We start from the raw sequence: 19963 nt of genomic DNA, 5'->3' as shown, positions 1-19963 counted from the left end.
TATTCAGTCAAAGGCCCAATTTTACCATTGGGGATTTTTATTTTCATTTCCATTTGCATATTGAAATCTCCCTGTCTCTCTCTCTCTTCTATTATGTTCCATGCTGACTAACAGTCCATTCTCCTCCTCTGTGTGTGTGTGTGTGGTCTAGGTTGTGCTGGAGTGCGTCGTGCAGAAGAACCTGGTCTATAACAAGGTCAACCCCATCTTCCACCACTGGAGGGTCAACGACAAGAAGTTTGGCCTGACCTTCCAGAGTCCTGCCGACGCCCGCGCCTTCGACCGGGCATCCGCAGGGCCATCGAGGACATCAGCCAAGGTGAGGGGCCTTCTGGGATAGGTCGGCCCATAGTCTCCACAGTATGCCTATAGTTCTTGGTCTCTGGAAGAGATAGTTAACTCGCGTGTGTCTATGCACGTGGGTGTTCCTCCTCGGCGTGCGCATACTTGCCTGGTGTACACCAGTGTTAGCGTGTCACGCTTGACCTGGTGGCTGCTCTCCGTGTGATGTGCAGCGTCGATTAGGCTGGATGACATCCCCCAGCCCCCCACTCCCAGGCTACCTGCTCGCTCACCTGTGCGTGACCCCCCCCCCCCCCCCCCCCCCCCCCCGGCATATCTTATCTGTGCCAGCTGTGGAGGAGATAAAAACACACACACTTCCTGTGCAGACTGGCAAGCATTGCATGCGAGAGGGGGAGGGTTGAAGAATCAGGGGTAGGGATGAGGGACACATGGGGGTTAGTTTTGGGTCGGCAGGTTGTGAATAAAGAGAAGAAATGGGCCAAGACGGGCTGTGATATGCAGCAGAACCTTCTGGAAAAGGTTAGAGAGAACCCAGTCAGTGCTAGATTGATCTTGGGTAAAGTCGGTTAAGTCTGCCTGAGACCCAAGCTTCTGATTGGGATTCTTCGCTAAACGCCACCCACAGTCAGCTTACAAAGGTCTGCAAATGGTAAAACTTATGCTAAGGTAATGCTCAACGAAGCGAGATTGTGTTGGCGCAAAGCTAATGCTATGCAGTGCTTGGTGGAGTTTATGTTGAGCAAACGCTAGCCTAGGCATGGGTGGTGTTTGTGCTAAGCTAATGCTAAGCTAATGCTGGGGTAATCATAAACTAGGCTAGGTCGAAGTTTGAAAAACAGATAATGCTAGGCTTGGGTGGAGTTGGTCCGGGTTGACACAGCAGCTTTGAGCCCCTGATAAACATTTTTCCAGCAGTGTGCCAGAGGTAGCCAAGGCATCTAATTAACAGGAGAGCTGCCAGCTCAGCAATCTGCCACCCAGCTCCTGTGTTACACAACTCTTTGCCCGTTGGTCCTGCTGCCAGTAGGTCCATACCCCGGCCACACACACACACCGAGGACTGGAGAAGAGACTTGTCCTATACGGGCTCTATGGCTGAATATTTGTGGAGGGGGCAGCTGGAGTCTGGGGAGAGGCAGTTACAGTAAAGAGACTTGCTATACCGAGCACAAGCAGAATGCCCCTTCTCAGCCAATCAGGTTGCGTGGCAGGAGCAGCCCGTTGTATGGAACACCATGTGATCACAATGACTGGCGTTGTCTGTGTATCCTCACAGGCTGCACGGGTAGAAACCTTAGCTCCTGGAAGCATGTCTGCCAGGGCTATAGAAATGGCTAGGCTCCCATTCATCCCCTGCTCTCTTCCCTCTCTCCTCCCTCTCTCCTCCCTCTCTCTCTCCTCCCTCTCTCCTCCCTCTCCTCCCTCTCTCCTCCCTCTCTCCCTTCTCCTCCCTCTCTCCTCCTTCTCTCCTCCCTGTCTCCTCCCTCTATCCTCCCTGTCTCCTCCCTCTCTCCTCCCTGTCTCCTCCCTCTATCCTCCCTCTCCTACCCTCTCTCCTTCCTCTATCCTCCATCTCTCCTCCCTCTCTCCTCCCTCTCTCCCTTCTCCTTCCTCTCTCCTCCCTCTCCCTCCCTCCTCCCTCTATCTTCCCTCTCCTCCCTCTCTCCTTCCTCTATCCTCCATCTCTCTTCCATCTCTCCTCCCTCTCTCCTCCCTCTCCTCCCTCCCTCTCTCCTCCCTCTCCTCCCTCTCCCCCTCCCTCTCCTCCCTCTCTCCTCCCTCTGTCCTTCCTCTATTCCCTCTCCTCCTCCCTTTCCTCCCTCTCTCCTCCCTCTCTCCCTCCAGTCTATTCTCTGCTCTCCTCTGTTCTGGCGTCCTCTGTATTCTGCCAGTGTTGTATAATGCCTCTCCCCAGTGCAGGCAACAGGCAGGTCTCTCTGTATTCCTGTTGCATCGCTCTGCTGCCGGACTGCGGTGTGTGTGTGTGTGTGCGTGCCCGTGTGTGTGTCAGCTTGTGTTTTTGCGAGCAAGGGTTTATGAGACAGTGTGTTATGCGCGCAAGGGCACGTTTGCCTGTGTGTGTGTGTGTGTGTGCGGGCGCGTGCGTGTGTGTCAGCCTCAGCCTTGCAGTCCTCTGTTGCCATGGCAACGCCGGGCACATGGCTCAGGCAGCTCCGTGGCCAAGTGCTGGCAGAGTCGTGCTGCAGGAAGCCTCTGTCTCACTGTGGTGGAGGAACACACACACACAGATGCCTCTATTTCTTACTGTTATTGAAGGATTTGCATACACAAGCCAATGTCTCGTCTCGATTAGTGACTGACTGACAGGCACACACACGCACACAGAGAGAGAGAGAGAGAGAGACACACACAGTCAGACCACAACCACACATGATCTTGGATGTAGAGGAAAACAGAGAAAAGACAGAAATACAGGCAACCATAGACGGCGATACGTCCCTGTGGTTGAAAGTCCCGTCAGTCAGACCAGACACACTGTAGGCATGGTTTCACTGTATTGGCTCGTTTTAAAGGAGGCCTCAGTGATCCTAATTAGGGGAGCTCGGGGAGTTTGAAAAGAGCCTTTTGATGCCTCAGGTACAAACTGTTTCCTGCTCTTCCCTGTGGAAATGACTTAATCCCCTGTTTGCTGCGGCCCTGCCAGAACTCTGGCCAGGATGACCAGGACGAACTGCTCTCTGCTCTGGAGTCTCGTCCAACTGTCTGGACGCCTCGACTTAGCCGCCGCGCACACTGTACGGTTTTGTCGTCAGTCTACCCGAACGGAGCCCGGGGCTAAATGGACGCTTGTCTTTCAGTTCCTGAGTGATTTCAATGGCCGGTGTTCAGGATGAGGAAGCGGCCAAGTCTATCTCGTGTTTTGAGCCTCGCTAGCAGAGGTAGCACTATGTCCAGCATGCATATTTCATCACACTGTATGTGCCCCTACAGTCACACGGAGGGGCTTTCACTTCTCCATTAGGCTGTGGGATATGCACACTCGCTACAAACGTGCACGTGTGCACACACACACACACGCACACACAGGAAAGGCAACTTTTTTTTGTCAGGTCCGGCTCTTTCAATGGCCTTCCTCATGTGCTGTTGTGACATTCACAGATGTTTGAGTACAAACGGGGAGGGGAGTGCAAGGAGAGTGTGTTCTCCTCAGACACAGACGCCATGTTGCTCCGAGGCCTGACGTAGCCCAAGCCTGCCTGCCTGCCTGCTGTTTAGTGATACTAATCCGCTTGCTGTCTTTGTCTCTCCAGGTTGTCCGTCATTCGGGGAAGCAGACGTTCCGGAAGAAGGTGTTCAGGTGAGGCCCCCCCCCCCCCCCCTCCCGGGGTGTTTCCGAAGCGTGGTGCATAGGTCATGTTCTAGAACCGCCGCGAGAACGTTCGGAAACACTATGCTCAGGTTCCACTTGGAGAGCACGTGAACCTTGTACTCGCCCCGGGTGACACCATCTGTCTGGGCCGCTGGAGTCCCAGGCAGCCGGACCAGAGGGAAACCTGAGTGGTGTGTTCGTCTCCAACACCCCTCCCTCTCTCTTTCTCTGGCTCGGCATGTCTCTCCTTCTCTCTCTCTCTCTCCTCTCTCTCTCTCTCTCTCTCTCCCCTCTCTCTCTCTACCCCCTGTGTCTCTCCCTCCTCTCTCTTTCTCTCTCTTTTTCTCTCTCTCTCAACCCCCCCACTCCCGCTCTCCCTGGCTGGGCTCTGGGCTGTGGCCTTTGTCTCTCTGCTCTGTTCAGTAGGATTTACAGTGGAGTGAGTGACCCAGGACAGCCAGTACCTGAGGCAGGACAGCCAGTACCTGAGGCAGGACAGCCAGTACCTGAGGTGCAGGCAGGGTACAGCCAGTACCTGAGGCGCAGGCAGGGTACAGCCAGTACCTGAGGCGCAGGCAGGGTACAGTGGAGTGAGTGACCCAGGACAGCCAGTACCTGAGGCGCAGGCAGGGTACAGTGGAGTGAGTGACCCAGGACAGCCAGTACCTGAGGCGCAGGCAGGGTACAGTGGAGTGAGTGACCCAGGACAGCCAGTACCTGAGGCGCAGGCAGGGTACAGTGGAGTGAGTGACCCAGGACAGCCAGTACCTGAGGCGCAGGCAGGGTACAGTGGAGTGAGTGACCCAGGACAGCCAGTACCTGAGGCAGGACAGCCAGTACCTGAGGCAGGACAGCCAGTACCTGAGGCAGGACAGCCAGTACCTGAGGCAGGACAGCCAGTACCTGAGGCGCAGGCAGGGTACAGCCAGTACCTGAGGCGCAGGCAGGGTACAGTGGAGTGAGTGACCCAGGACAGCCAGTACCTGAGGCAGGACAGCCAGTACCTGAGGCAGGACAGCCAGTACCTGAGGCAGGACAGCCAGTACCTGAGGCAGGACAGCCAGTACCTGAGGCAGGACAGCCAGTACCTGAGGCGCAGGCAGGGTACAGGTGGCCAGGCGTGCCAGACAGGCTTAGCCCTCCTTGTCCTTCATCTGGGCCAGGTCTGACACTGTACCTGACAGCCCAGCTGTGGAAAGAGAACACAGGAGGGAACTCTTGTGATCTGTACCTGCCTTATCTGGCTATTTCCTCATCCGCCATCTTTGTTGACGGCCATAGACAAGCTAAGCTGCTCTGCTCAGGAGTATTGTGTCGGTGAGCTGATAAAAAGGACTTTGTCTCATTGTGCTCCCTCTGAGCTTGCAGAAACTCAGTGGTTGCTGGGTGTGTGTGTGTGCGTGTGTGTGTGTGGGAGGGTTAAGTTAGAGCGAGCCAGGTACATAGGTTTCCACCCACACAGATTTGTGGTAGATACCATGCTGGTTGTGGAAATACCACTCCTGGGCAGGTTATATAAACATGTGACACATGAATGGCCGCCCATGTAACGGAGGCTCACATTGACAGACGTGGAACGAAGCCTCTCTGAAACGGTCGTTTCTGCTATTCGATGTACAGGCGTCCGTGTATGTCGGTACCGTCCCAGTGACTGGACACGCGTGTTCACCTCTGACCCCCCCAACCCTCCCCTTCTGATTGGAGGAGAGGTCAGAGGGTGTCGAGGGTTGCATGTTCCTGTGGAGAAGTGCCTCTTTAAGGGGACTCGTACAGGAAGTCCAATAGCACCACTGTTGCTAGGCAGCAGAGGAGCAAGCGGGTAGGGAGGGAGGCAGGGGGCGGAGGAGATGGGGGGGGGGGGGGGCGGGGGGGTTCCGTAAGTGAGCCACAGAGGGTGTCGCCATGGTGATTTGGCATCAGAGTGTTGCGGTCGGAGACCTGGGTTCGGGGATAGGAAGGAGAGAGAAAAGAGAAGAGAGAGGGAGAGGGAGAGAGGGAGAGAGGGAGAGAGGGAGAGAGGGAGGGAGGGAGGGAGGGAGGGAGGGAGGGAGGGAGGGAGGGAGGGAGGGAGGGAGGGAGGGAGGGAGGGAGGGAGAGAGAGAGAGAGAGAGAGAGAGAGAGAGAGAGAGAGAGAGAGAGAGAGAGAGAGAGAGAGAGAGAGAGAGAGCAGAGGGGGAGAAAAAGAGAAGGAAGAGGAGCGAGAGGATGGGAGGGGAGAGGCTAGTCCCTCTACTCTCTCACACACATACACACACAGGATACTTCTTAAATGCCTCCACACAACCATTGTCTTTAGCAGTGACACCATTTAGCTGGTCCAACGCTGGCCCAATGCTCTGTCACAGACTCGCTGCTAGCCTAGTTGCTAGCCTAGCTGCTAGCCTAGCTTCTATCTTAGCTGCTATCCTAGTCGTCGTTGGTGGAGAGAAAAGCAGTTTAACATGACAAGGTTTCTTCAAGCCCTCCTTCGTTTAACTGTTTGTATCTCTGGAGAACCTTGATGTACTGTTGGCGCAAGATGTGTGTTTGTGTGTGTCTATTATGTGTACGCGTGTGTGAGTTTGATTATTTAGGGGCCTTGTTCTCAGCCCACATCCTGTTCAGCACCCTCTGCCCACAAGAACACACTCAAGCAGCAGGCCACACTCATCCCCCCCCCCTCCCTTTCTCTCTGACACCTCTCACACACACACCACACACATTCACACTCAACACTCGCACAGCAGTAGGCCACTGTATGCATCATCACTCACACACAGACACGCTCATTTTCCTTCTTGCTAACACACACACACCCCTGTGCCCTGTGGATTTGCAGAATGTGGGGCTGTCAGGGCAGAAGCGCGTGGAGCTCTAGTGCTGGTGCAGAGCCAGCACCCCCCCCCCCCCTCCCTCCATATCTCTGGGGTCAGATCCGAACCAGATTGGCCCCCACGCATGCCTTTGAATGGTGGGGCTCAGGCAAGCGCTTTAAAAGGAAGCTCAAGTCTGGTTCCCATTTCATCCTCTGACCCCCCCCCCCCACACACACACGCACACACAGTTACTCTGTATCTCTCTGCTCCCACTCTCTTTCTTTCTTTCTCTCTCTAAATCTCTCTTTCTGTATCTCTCTCTCCCCCTAACTCTTTCCCCCACACACACACAGCTGTCATCTGGCTTTTTAAGTTCTGGACTGCATTTCTCCAGCTGGAGCTGGTTTAGGACTTTCCCATTGCAGACTGTGTGCCGTTCGGATTCTCACACACACATATGCACTTGCACACACATGTATGCACGCAGTCATGCTTATACTCTGGGTCTGTGCCGTCTGCATTTCCCCTCAAATTGAAAACACGCTCGATATAATACCCATACTCAGTATGTTAGCTCTCCGGAAAGTACACGCAAAAAATACTGTTCCTCTCTCTCTCTCTCTCTCTCTCTCTTTATCTCTCTCTCTCACACACACACACCCTGTGTGTTAGCAGTCTGCAGGGGGAGAAAGCGGAGGAGAAAAAAGGAAAGGAGAGAAAGAGAGGGGAAAAAAAAGAAGTAAAGGGAAGCATCTCTTAGCAACCACAGGACAGTAATTACTGAAGCAGCAGCTGGGAGCAAAGCAGATTTCCGCTGTGCGTTAAAACACTGGCGTGGGCTACTTTACACACAGCACTGACTAACCAGCACCAGCAGCCTCCTCCACACAGGGAGAGGGAGAGAGGAAGAAAGCGAGATGGAAGGGGAGAAGGAGGATTAAAGAAGGACTCGTTCTTGCCTTGATGAGAGCAGGATGTGTGTGAGAAAAAGTGTAGTACTTGTGTGTGTGTGTGTGGGGGTGTACTTGTGCGTGCACGTGTGTGCCTGCTTGCCTTGCCTGCATGCTGGCATGTGTGCAGATGGGAGCCCCTCGCTCGTGTGAGTGCTGAAATGTGCTTGCCATCATCAGAACCTCAACATAAGGCTCTGTGATCCTGGGCTCCCCCCCACCCTACCCACCCCTCCCTCATATCATCCCACTCTCTTCTCCCCTACTCTCCTCTCTTTCTCTTTTTCCTTCTGGCCTGGACCCTGGGGCTCGGTCGATGGTTGTCATATTTCTGTCAAGTGCACACAAGGTGATCTGTGGTGTTCATGTGCACTACACCAAGCCCTGGCATCTTAACCCAGCTGCCTCCTCAGTCTTCATTCTCCTCACTGATTAGAGTCTAGCCTATGCTGGAATGTTCCAGAAGGGATGCATTTGAACTGGAGCCTTCATGGACAGTCACCCTGTTTGTCAATGACAGAATCTCCTCTTGTGAGACGCTGTTTAGCCAAAGAGGAGGGAATGTTCTACTCTCTGAGGACCCGAATTCCTTGATTCGGCACTCAACGTCGAGTTAGAAGCGGTTCAGTGTTTGTCTGGCAGGCCCATGTTTGTAGATGTATGCACCAATAAAAATCCCTGTGGGAACACATGCGAGAGAGAGAGAGAAAGAGAGAAAGAGTGAGCGAGAGAGAAAGAGTGAGAGTGAGAGAGAGAGAGAGAGAGTGAGAGAGAGAGAGAGAGAGAGAGAGAGAGAGAGAGAGAGAGAGAGAGAGAGAGAGAGAGAGAGAGAGAGAGAGAGAGAGAGAGAACTCTAAGTTCTGAACAGAAGGGGTTTGAGTCATCAGCCTCACAGCCTGGGTCCACCAGAGATGAGCTGAGGCCTCCACCTGGTGGTCAGATAGAAAGCTACATGCTACGACATCAGGAAACTATCAGCCTTGGCAAATGCAACCCAGTGACTCAGGATAGGCAGAGACTTACAAACGAGAGATATAATATACTTTTCTAATTACTTTAGGACATCATGAACAAAATGCATTTAAAAATGAATAAATTAATTCGATTGGTTTAAGATCACTGGGAACCAAGCTGTGTGGTGTCATGTGTCAAAGTAGACACATGACACATGAGAATCCCTCAGACCGTGGGTGTTTGTGTTCCAGGTGTGTGAGGAGCCCCCCTCAGTCCGCACCCCCCTGAAGGAGCCCTTCTCGCCCCTCGGAGGGGTGGTCTCCACCGAGCCCTTCCGAGGCTGCTATGTCCGCGCCCAGCCTTTCGATGACTTCCCATCCAGCAACCGACGCTACCTGCCCCCACAGGTCAGTGCAGAGCACCCCCCATGGCTACCGGGGTAGAAAAACATTCCCTACGAGTTGAATACCGAACATTCTCCTGCCCTCTGTTACATTCCAGAACTGTCTTTTGATTGGTTTGACTGATGTTTGCGTCTCTCCGTTTGTTTGTCTGTCTCATTTTAAAGCTGTTCTCTATCTTTCTCCCTTCAGGTGTTCTTCAAGTCGACCCGCCACGTGAGTTTCCACATGGACGAGGAGGAGATTGTGCGGATCAACCCCCGAAAGGACGTGCACATCCGGGGCTACGAGGACTACCGTCACCCGGTCATGTGGAAGCAGGATGTGGAGAGAGACGATCCAGACTTCCCCACCGCCTTCCACAAACTAGACAGCAAGAAGTGCGAGTACCTCTTCCCCGAGGGCCCTGGTGGAGAGCCCCACTCTGGCCCTGGCATGGGCATGGGCCCCACCCTGGGGCTGGGGCTGGGCAAAGACTCGTCGTCCTCCATCAAGACGCAGCCCTCGCCGCTGCTCAAGTCCAAGAAGGGACGGCGGCGGCGGGAGGACGGCGAGCGCTCGCGCTGCATCTACTGCCGGGAAATGTTCAACCACGAGGACAACCGCCGGGGCCAGTGCCAGGACGCGCCCGACCCCATCAAGCAGTGCATCTACAAAGTCAGCTGCATGCTGTGCGCCGAGAGCATGCTCTACCACTGCATGTCCGACTCGGAGGGCGACTTCTCGGACCCGTGCTCGTGCGACACGGCCGACGAGCAGTTCTGCCTGCGCTGGCTGGCCCTGGTGGCGTTGTCCTTCATGGCTCCCTGCATGTGCTGCTACCTGCCGCTGCGCGCCTGCCACCACTGCGGGGAGGCGTGCCGCTGCTGCGGGGGCAAGCACAAGGCCGCCGGGTGACCTCCACACCTGGGCCCACACCACCACCCTCCCAGGTGAAGCCCCGGCACAGCTAGCTAAACACAGGAAGCGGATAAAAGCGGAAGAGAAAAGAAGCCGCCAATCCTTTTTTTGTCATTCCCCTCTCCAGATGGGGGTGACATGTTGTTGATCCCAGCTCTGAGGGGCGTCGGGAGATTTGCGTTTGCGTCCGTAGCCACGAGCAACGGAGGACAAACCCTCAGCCTTCGCTAGGCTCACAGGAGGTGTTAAGTTCAGGAGCTTAACGTGAGGAGGAAGAGGCGACACGATTAACAGACTTGGAGATATTACTAAACACACTCACACAGACACATGTACAAAACACACACACGCTCACACTCGTACATAAGCGTACAGAAACCAGGCCACCAAGTCAGACTCTGCTATAGGTCATGTGTAACTTTATGAAGGAGTATCGTCTTTTGTACAGGGAGTGAAAACGACACGATTAATCAAAATTTAAAAAAAGAATACAAAACTATTGTCCGTAAAGAAAAAAAAATACGTACTTGCTGTTTGAGTATGCTAAAAGGGATATGTTCTTGCTTTTTGTGAATTTGAAGTTGGGTAACAGTGGCCTTTCCTTCTCAACTCAAGCATTTGCTGACAGTTAATGATTAGACACAGAAAGTGCACTAGACATGGTACCCCCCCCCACCCCACCCCACCCTTCTTCTAAGGTAACCTCCTTCTATTCTAATGGTACATTAACCCCTTGAGCGTCCATAAGCTACTTTTTACAGTTCAGAGATGTCGCTGTGTTGTTTTCGCTGTTTATCGAATGAAAAAATAAGTATATAACACCTTATATTTTGCGATGGTACAGTCTGACATAACTTTTGACATTCACTTAGACGTTAGAATGGTTTCTTGTATTGGCACCACAATTTAGACTGTTTAATTACATTCTGTGATAAAGGGATCAATTCCATGAGCAGAAGGGAATGACAGGGATAGATTTGCGATCCTCCATCCCCTAAAACACTTTAAAAACAAATAACATGAACGCATCTTAGAATACAGTACCTGAGACCAATATGTCCATGTACTTTACCAGAATTCAATTAGTTTGACTTTTCACATTTGCTTCATGTTAAAACTGGTGTTTTTGTTTTGTTTCACTTTTTTCTTCCTTTTTTGCTCCTGCTAATTTTCTTGTCATTTTGAACGTAAAGCTGAAGTTTTGCTCAACCAGCAAGTTTTTAGTTCAACTTAGGTGAATACGGGGATTTGTACAATATAACCTTTTGTAGAATAATGAGGCACTTAAATTTGACTAGTTCTCAAGGGGAAATAATTCTCCATCTTAGAATCAGTCTGCAATCCGAAATCACCAAATAAACACAAATTATGATATAAGAAAAGCCCACTTTGAAAGCACTGGTCTGGTCTCCAAGCTTTGGTTCCAGCTCCCTCTCTAAATTCCAAAAGTCCTGTCTGTCTGTCTGTCCTATGTTATGCATTGGTATGGAAGATGAAAACCTGCTGTCATTTTAGAAGGTCACCCTGGGTCCACCGTCTGACTGTGAGCCACACAAGCCCAGTGGAGCGTTAGTGGGTCCACCGTCTGACGGTGAGCCACACAAGCCCAGTGGAGCATTAATGGGTCCACCGTCTGACGGTGAGCCACACAAGCCCAGTGGAGCGTCAGTGGGTCCACCGTCTGACGGTGAGCCACACAAGCCCAGTGGAGCGTCCGTGGGGGCATTGTCTTCCCTGTCTCTTCAGGATGTGGGTGGGTGTTTCTGTATGCACATGCAAGGAGATATACATGGTGTTCTAACTAGACTATCTTTTATTGACTCATAACAATTCTGACAAGATATTCGCCAGAGGTATAATAGGTGGATAGCTAGCCCTGGTTGGACCCCAGTTTAATATTCCCGGAACAACAAAATCAATTGTTCATGACTTAAGTGCGAACACAAAGACGGTATTCAATTCCTGTTCAAAGTAATTACACGAAACGATCACCATTTCTAATTATGGGCTCTATAAAACTACAGCCATGTACTGTTGCCCATAGATATGCATCCCCTCCCCCCTCCATCCACACCTGGAAAACAGGAAGTGACATGCAGCCTGTTTTCCTGGCTGGATGAGAGGGAAGGGGGAAACCACTTCTTCCCAATTCCAGCTCTACTATGCCGGGTCTGTGGCACCAACCCTCATTACTTTCTATGCAAACTATATTTACCATAGGAAACACATAGACCTCTTTCCAGAGTCCCTATAGATAGTGACTGGGACACTTTGACGCTAGCTAGCTTGCTAGGTAGGCAGGAAGGTAGGTAGGTAGGTAGGTAGGTAGACAATGTACAGCAGGGCTCTCAATTATTTTCAAAAGTTTGGTGTGAGATTACCATACCTGGTAATCTCACACATTTGGGTACAAAAATCCAGGAGACCGGGGGGAGGGGGGATGTTTCTGATTGGCTGGTAGGTGGCATTTAACTCTGTATAACTAGAGACAACTATCAACTTGGCGAAAAACTTCCCTCAGTATGCCTGCGCCTCGTCCATTATTTGTATATAGCGGGACAAGTTTTTCCTTACTTCTCAGCGTGAGAAATACAAGGTGTTGCGTGAGAAATGGTTGAAATGCCTGAGTCTCACGGCGAATGCGTGAAACTTGAGAGCCCTGATGTACAGTAACATGAGCCCAGGTACAGCAGCAAATTCCAAACGCGTGTAAATAAGTAACACTATATTTAAATACTGATCATAATCCCATTTGAACATTAATAGATACAGCTGTATTTATCCCTGCTGTCAGTATATACTGTAGCTTCAATTGACAGCATTATGTACATAGGTCACCTTTTAGTATTATTTCACATTGAAAAGTAGAGGGCGTTTGTGATGGAAATGACTATTGAGCTTTTAATAGAGTTTCTTTCTAGTTTTGTACGGAGGAAGGAGGATAGGGCTAACGGTACCGTAGTGACAGTCCACTTATTTTAAAATAAAGTTTGATATATAAAGCTGCTAGATACAATCACTAATTTTATTGTGTTGAGAGAGTATGAGAGAGAGAATCTATGAAAGACTGTTAAAACAATACTTAGTTCTCAGACAGCATAGAACAGTGTGTATGTGTGTGTGCGCTTGCTGGTGCGTGCGTATGTGTGTGCATGTGTGTTGGTCCATCTCTATGTAATCTTCTCCTGTTGTAATTGGATTGCCCTGTGCAAGGCAAGCTGAACCAAGGTTTGATGAACTTGATTAAAACTTGCTGGCTGAGAAGCAAAATGTATACATTTATACAAGTTTAGAGAGATACTGAAATAACACATTTCATTCTGCATTAACCAGCACAGTGCAACTTGCTGTCGTGTACTGTATTATATATGCAACCTGTCTGTCTGCTTAATTTAATTGTTTATTTTTTTTACCCGCCAGTTAACTTGGATACATAAGACTTCAGTTTTAACCACTTTGCTGCTAGTCTTTTATCCTCTTTTGATCTCGGAAATTGTGCATATCTGTGGAATGCATACAATGTACATTCTTGACTTTGTCTAGGTGAAAAGAAATGCCTATATAAAAAAAAGTTTTTTCAGTGTATTGTTTAAAATAAAAAAAATATGACTTCTTTTCACAGCAGTTAAGTGGTTACTTTTCTCCGATGCTTTTGGTGCACTGATGATGTACGTAGGCTTATTTTCATCTTAAAGCGCTTGATGATGTAACATTTGTGATTAGTTATAAATAGTGGAAAACATTTGTGTTTTTTGAAAATTGCAGTATAAATGGTACTCTAATTCTTCTGTAAACACTGCCCGTTCCCTTTCATGCATCTTTTCTTTCAGTTTCTTAGTGCCATCAACTTCACACATCCTGACAACCTCGAAAAAGTGCCTCACGCCCCTCATCGTTTCCATTTAAGACTTAACAGCTCTTGTTCTGGTTGTGTTGGTTTATATACGTCTAGGTATTTCTATCATGGTTTGAGAATACCAAGTATATGATGTAAAATTTATAGTTCAATAACTCATGTCATAGTTGTATTTTCTTTATACAGATGTAGCTTGTTACTTTTCATAAATATATAATGTAAATATGCATACATATGTTTGTAACTGTTTTTATGTTACATCATACACTTGTAATTTGACATATCAAATAACATTATCATAATAAAATGGTGAGTTTTATTACTGTGGTGTTGTGTGTAATTCTTTGTGTTACTACAGGGGTGTTTATTATGTGTGTGCTTGATATCATGATCATCATTAGTCATGTATTTCTAATATATTTCATATAACGGACTTTTTCTGGCACACTGATAACATACTGAATAGAGAGAACTGTGTTTCAATACTTATCTCACATCCAAATGCAGAAATGAAAGGACGACATCTTGTGGTTGTTCGGGCTCTACTGTGACGGAACGTATTGGTTGTTACACACACGGTGGAACCGAAATTAACCACGTTTCTGTACGGAAGCCATTGCCGTTGCATTCTAACTGTTGCAGAAAACATCACGCAATGGACAGTTCAGTTTTGCTGTAACTCGTTAAGATGTTAAGTTTACGATCGTATTGACCAGTAATTTAACACTGTTCTGATCTTTGCCACCTCCTCCAATGGAATGTGATATTTTGGATGCGTTGGATCAAATCGGGTAAGTAGACTAGCGTGCATGGCAACCACGGCGATCTTGCCATGCCATGGACATTGTGCTTTTTGCGATGTATTCTCTACGGCGAAGCATGGATATTGAAAGCCAGCTGGCTAGGTATTTAGTCAGACTACGAGATGTACAGATGTATGAATATATACTGATGACTACTAATACCACAAGACCTAGCAATACAGTCGTGCACTGCCCATTCATTCATAATACTGAATGTCACAGCTATGACGGACCACTGCTGGAGGAGGAGGCTCTGGTTAAAGCAGCGGAAGCTGGACTGGCGTCTGCTAAATATGTGAACTTGTGTAGATGGCTAGTTTTCCAACTGAAACCGTTATGCGACCTCGAAGAAGTCATATCGTCTTCGCCAGGTAAGCAAGAAAAGGCAATTCTCTCCCCATTTACACGACAGCTTTTGGACATAAAACAAATGTGTAACATCCATTTTCAATTAGAGGATTCGGATAGCCTGCAGTTTGAAATCAGTGGTTTGCTGAAGGAGTTGAACTGTCCCTATCAAAGTTTGGTCTCAGGGATCCTCCAAAGTGGTCTCCACAATAAGAAGGACTCTCTGAAGCTTTTACGTAAGTTATAACATTGGATCAGAGTTATGAAGTAAAACGATAACTATGTCTACAACCATTTAACTCAGCTGCACCTTTGTGTATATTGTTTTGGTGTGTCATGCAGTGTTTCTGAGCTCGGAGCTGCAGGCTGCACAGATAGTGAGGAGCACACTCTCCAGAGATGAAGAGCATGATGATGAAGGGAGTCCAGAACTGAAACACCTTCAGGCCATCTGTGAAACAATAAACATCCCAGAGCCAAGAGAACCAGACACAGCAGTGCTATTCTCGGAAATTGAGAAAAAGGTGAGTAGGAATAGTACACAGACCAATGAACATCGTGAGTAGGAATAGTACACAGACCAATGAACATCGTGAGTAGGAATAGTACACAGACCAATGAACATTGTGCTTATTACAAAAGGCAAATAAACTGGACTTGAACTCGAATAACACCACAACTATCACCGTGACATGTATTGCTGGCTTTAGACACTGCAGAGATTGACCTTGGGTTGAACTTTTAATCTATGTCTGTGCCTCCAGATAAACACAGTATTGCAAAAGCTTCCCAAGGAGCATGTAGGAGAGCCGGCTATGAAGACTTCCCTCAGCAGTGAACAGTGGGTGAGCAGACCGTCCTACACCGTTGAAATAGGGATGTCATGAGATTGAGATGTAGAGCCCTGCTTGGTTTTCCAGAAACGATGATGGATTTCTGACCATTACCTTCCGCTCCAACAATTTGTGTCCACTCCTGCTGTCCACCGACCCATTCACGCCTGCATTATAGAGTTCCATCCATTTGGTGTCTTCTCTGGCTCCACAGGAGAGGCTGGAGGACGTCAACAAGGCCCTGTCCTCGGAGTACGAGTGTCGCCGGAGGATGCTGATCAAGCGTCTGGATGTGACTGTGCAATCCTTTGGATGGTCCGAGAGAGCCAAGGCAGGTGGAGTCCTGTAACCTCAGCCTGTGTTTTATTTTCTTCTTCTTTTATCCCCTTAGGAAAGCCAATCCAGATAGTTTTACTTCCTGTTCTGCAATCATTGTGTTCCAAGTCCAACCTTAATCCAGCATACCTGATTTTACTAATTAGCTGTCTGACAGGCTGAATTGTGTTTGTTACAACTGAGCTTGGAGTGCAAATCTACAGGAGGGTAGATCTCCAGGAGCGGGCCATCAGACTATGCCTGCTTCAGCCTTCCGTTCAGACATAGTTAGGAACAAAACATGTCAGATGTTAAACATTTGTATCTGTGTCCCTGCCTGCTCTGACAGGAGCGGGTGGACAGCATGGCCAGAGCGTACCAGCCTAAGAGACACACCCTGGCATTGGTGCCGTCGGTGGGCATGGCGGACCTGCTGGCTGCCAGGGAGGACATCTGTAACTTGGTGAAGACCAGCAGTGGCTCCAGCAGGGAGGGAACAGCCTGCGCTGTCAACAAGGTATAGAGCTGCTCTCTGAACACATCGTTGGGACTTCTCATCCTGGGGACAGCCTTTCTGGCATGGAGATGTGGTTTGGTTAAATGTAATTGTTGATGTTGGCATTGTGTTTCTGCTTAAAGCGTATTCATTTCAAGTCAGCTTATTTTTTTTTAAATCAGCCCTCCATTTTATAACAGTGATGGCTTATTATAATATATACAAATATTTGGCTTGGGACACCACTGTGGTTGGTCTGACTCATCCTGTATTTAGAGAGTAGAAGGCTAGGTCCCATAAGGATGTCTACATTTTGTCCTGCTGTTCCATGATTCTCTGCCCTCATCCACAGATCCTGATGGGGAGAGTTCCAGACCGAGGAGGCCGGCCCTCTGAGATGAATGCCCCCCGTCCCGAAATGCCTCCATGGCAGAAGAGGCAGGATGGTGGCGGGGGCTGGGGCGGTCGAGGTGGAGGAGGTTGGGGAGGGAGCAAGGGAGGGTGGGGACAAGGAGGAAACCAGAGTGGACATGGAGGAAAGCGTGGACGTTACAAATACTAACTCAGATTTGTTGGTGCTCTTTTGTTGCTCTTTGATTTTTTTGTTTTGAATGGCCAGAAAAATCATGAACTGAACTGAATTGGTAAATGTCTTTCAGAGATGTTTTATTATTTTGCTGTTGTGATTGAAATATAGGCTTACAGCATGACATGAAATTATATTAATATTTACAATAGCCACTTTGCTGTGAATCAATCATTTTTTAATTATTTTTTTTCTAATTAAATGATTTATGATAAAAGTTGGCACCATCTTAGAATTAAATGTTATGAATTTGCATTGTGTACTCAGACGGTAGGAATACCCTATTTATTGGCGGCAATGGGCACGGGTTGTACCACAACATCTTAGTATAACACCAATATGTTATTGCAACATAAAAAATAATGATCATAGATCATGAAAACGCAGATGGTAAAGGTTTGAACCAAAGCTGTCAGACCGTCCGCAGGTTGAATCCCTGAAACGTGTCCCCAGGAATGCAGCCACCCAGTGGAATGTTCTTCCGGAGGCAAGGGGAAGTGTGACTAATTAAAACCATAGTGTATATATATATATATATATATATATATATATATATATATATATATATATATATATATATATGATTAAAACAATCTCCCTGTGATTCAATGATAGGCTGTATTTGGAAGCATGATGGTTCCACATGTGCATTATTATTGCTCCCAAGTTATTATTACGCAACAATGGCCGAAGCTGTAATCACAACAACTTACATGAAACGTTTATAGCTGAAGACCACCCAGCTGAATAGGCCCACAATCTGTGAACTGCGGTTACAGATGGAATAAGAATAGTTTAACCTGACCCCACACTAGCCTCCTAGGTTTAACAGTTGGTGAACCGTTTATGAGTGATGTTTCACACCCGTGCCCAGAAAGGACTTGAACATCCACGGCCAGCATCTCCTTCACTAACGGAAGATTTTACCAAGGACACAATAGGAGAAGTGTGGGAGGACGACGGTCAAGAGCTTGTTACTGCTCCAACCAGCCTCCGACGCCCTCAACATCCTAAATCCTCTGTCGTTTCACGGGAGAACACCATCGCGCAAAGACGAGTGTATCAGGGCTCTCACTATCAGCAGGACCAGGGAGACGCCAGCGTGACAAATAATCCTAAATATGGCACCGTGGATGACGTCGCTAATTCTCGCCGGTATATTAAACATAACATGAAGACTGACACAAGAGAGAAAGCAGAACTCATCTACATAAACAACTTGTACAGAGAAGAGAATGCTGAGCTACAAATGGCCGAGGAGTTGGCCGAGGAGAAGTCGGAAGCTCTGCGTAAAGAGAACATGGAATTTAGGAGGCAAATCAGACGCCTGAAGAAGTCAAGGGAGGACTCGGAACCCTCGGAACCCCTGAAGGAGAAGATCAAGTGCGTGCGTGCAGGACTTGAGGAGCAGAGCAGGACAGTCGCGCAGCAGGACGCGCAACTGGCACAACTAGGAGACCAGAGGGAGATCCTCAGGGACGAGATTAAAAACCTAAAAGCCGATCTATCTCTCGACAAAACACAAATTAAACAAGACGAATGCAAAATACGGAACATGAACTGTAGCGTCAGCACGCTCCAATACCAGGTTGAGCTGGCCAGACATGCTTTCACTCAGGAGAACCGACAGATGAGAAACAAAGAGTTGGCAATCGAAGAGCTGCAGTTGTTCATCGCGGAGTGCTCAGCCTGCGAACAGGCATGTAAAGGGAAACTGGAAGATCTGATGGGTCAGATTGCCATCGTCAAAAACGTAAAAGGAATGCGGGTGGGAGATGCATTGGGCGGTTTCTTTGAGTGCAGAAAGGACTCTTCTCTAGCCGAGGAACTGGTGGGAACAAGCGCCCTCATCGGAGAAAAGAGAAAAACTGAGGTGACACAAGGCTCTTCTCGTGATTGCCTTCATTCCTGGCTGTGGACGTTAGGAAATCAAATCGGGTTACCGGGGCTGGTCCACCACGCAGGGATGTTGGCCCTGGGCGTCATGATGGCTTTCTGCCTGATGGTTGTCTGTTTGCCCGCCTGTCCTGGTGTTCACGGGCCTCAATGTTCAGAGTTAATCCAGACGGCAGTAAAAAAACTTATTGAGCCATATTGCTCAATTAGTTATTTGGCTGCCACTCTCCACTGAACTAATTGCCCCGTTGACTAGTCCTTCTGAGTGTTTCCGTATTTTACCATGCAAACAGTAGCTCTTGATTCATTCATCCAAGCCAGTGACTTAAGAGACATTTAGTGTGGTTATTAAACATTGCTAAAATGCAGTAATTACATATTTTGCGGTGTTGGAATGTGTACGTGCCATGTTATTTCCCAATTTCCCGATGGGTGGCAGTATAAACACACTAAGCATGGATATCTCATTCTAGAGGGCTTTAACTTCCCTCACGTTTTCCTGAAGCCAAACCTTCAACAATGTTATCAGCAGAAACGTAGCCTACCGGAGCAATGGAATACCACCTTTGCTCGTCGGATTACATTTTACAATCTCAAAAGAGTTTAAAACTGATCATTTTAAATAGGCTACACCGTGACATATTTTGCCAAATGGGTCACTCACCAAAATACTATTATGTAATCATTTCACTTTATGACTCGCATGATCTGATGAAAAGCATTATTTAAAAAAAGAAATAAAAGTGTAACGGAATCGAAATTGTAGGCCTATACGTTCAAAAAATGGGCCTTCGAAACCCAGGGCCAGAGAGCTGTTCAGTGAACGTCCACACTATTCCAAGATTGTGATCAATTACATCAAGTAAAAAATTGTCAGGTCCAACACATTTAAGTGAAACAAAAACTAGGAAAAAAAGACTAGGCCTACTTGGTCAGGTCAGACATGCAATGTTAGGCTATTAGTAAGAATTATATAACACATTTTACACACATATTTAAGCCAGGGATGGCCCAGAGAGTTTCTGTAAATTTTCATCCCAACCAATCCAGCATTAGACTAGTTGATTCAAATAATTAGCTGGTTGACAAACTGAATCAAGCTCTTTCTGGGTTTGAGTGGGGACCTATAACAAAACATCTCCAAGAGCTGGGCTGCTTGTTTTCTTCTTTTTTTGTTATTTATTTTATTGTGA

The 19963-nt window shown here is 48.3% G+C and overlaps 2 protein-coding genes across 2 annotated transcripts in view; both read left to right on the top strand.

Moving 5' to 3' along the window:
* The window catches only part of spred1 (sprouty related EVH1 domain containing 1), a 14785-nt gene extending 990 nt beyond the window's left edge, over nt 1-13795 (top strand). The window contains 5 exon segments of the mRNA XM_067243311.1: nt 152-281; nt 284-319; nt 3579-3625; nt 8588-8743; nt 8930-13795. Coding sequence (XP_067099412.1) covers nt 152-281; nt 284-319; nt 3579-3625; nt 8588-8743; nt 8930-9634 — 1074 coding nt within the window. The 3' untranslated portion in view covers nt 9635-13795.
* A 339-nt stretch (nt 13796-14134) lies between these two features.
* On the top strand, nt 14135-17041 carry fam98b (family with sequence similarity 98 member B). Its single transcript, XM_067243844.1, has 8 exons — nt 14135-14284; nt 14519-14667; nt 14752-14880; nt 14987-15168; nt 15409-15489; nt 15692-15808; nt 16142-16309; nt 16641-17041. Exons 1-8 carry the CDS (start codon nt 14247-14249, stop codon nt 16848-16850), a joined length of 1074 nt encoding a protein of 357 aa, XP_067099945.1. The 5' UTR covers nt 14135-14246; the 3' UTR covers nt 16851-17041.
* The last annotated feature ends 2922 nt before the right edge of the window (nt 17042-19963 follow it).

This window comes from Osmerus mordax, chromosome 9 (genome assembly GCF_038355195.1).
Source record: "Osmerus mordax isolate fOsmMor3 chromosome 9, fOsmMor3.pri, whole genome shotgun sequence".
Lineage (NCBI taxonomy): Eukaryota > Metazoa > Chordata > Actinopteri > Osmeriformes > Osmeridae > Osmerus > Osmerus mordax.
The sequence above is the reverse complement of the archived record's forward strand: the minus strand, read 5'-3'. Positions and strand labels throughout refer to the sequence as shown.

Bases quoted from the DNA above. Each gene is read 5' to 3' on its own strand.
- fam98b (XM_067243844.1), top strand. From the start codon at position 14,247: ATGGAATGTGATATTTTGGATGCGTTGGATCAAATCGG. The intron at 14,668-14,751 runs GTAAGCAAGAAA...ATTTTCAATTAG, and splicing joins AGTCATATCGTCTTCGCCAG to AGGATTCGGATAGCCTGCAG. The intron at 15,169-15,408 runs GTGAGTAGGAAT...CTGTGCCTCCAG, and splicing joins TCTCGGAAATTGAGAAAAAG to ATAAACACAGTATTGCAAAA.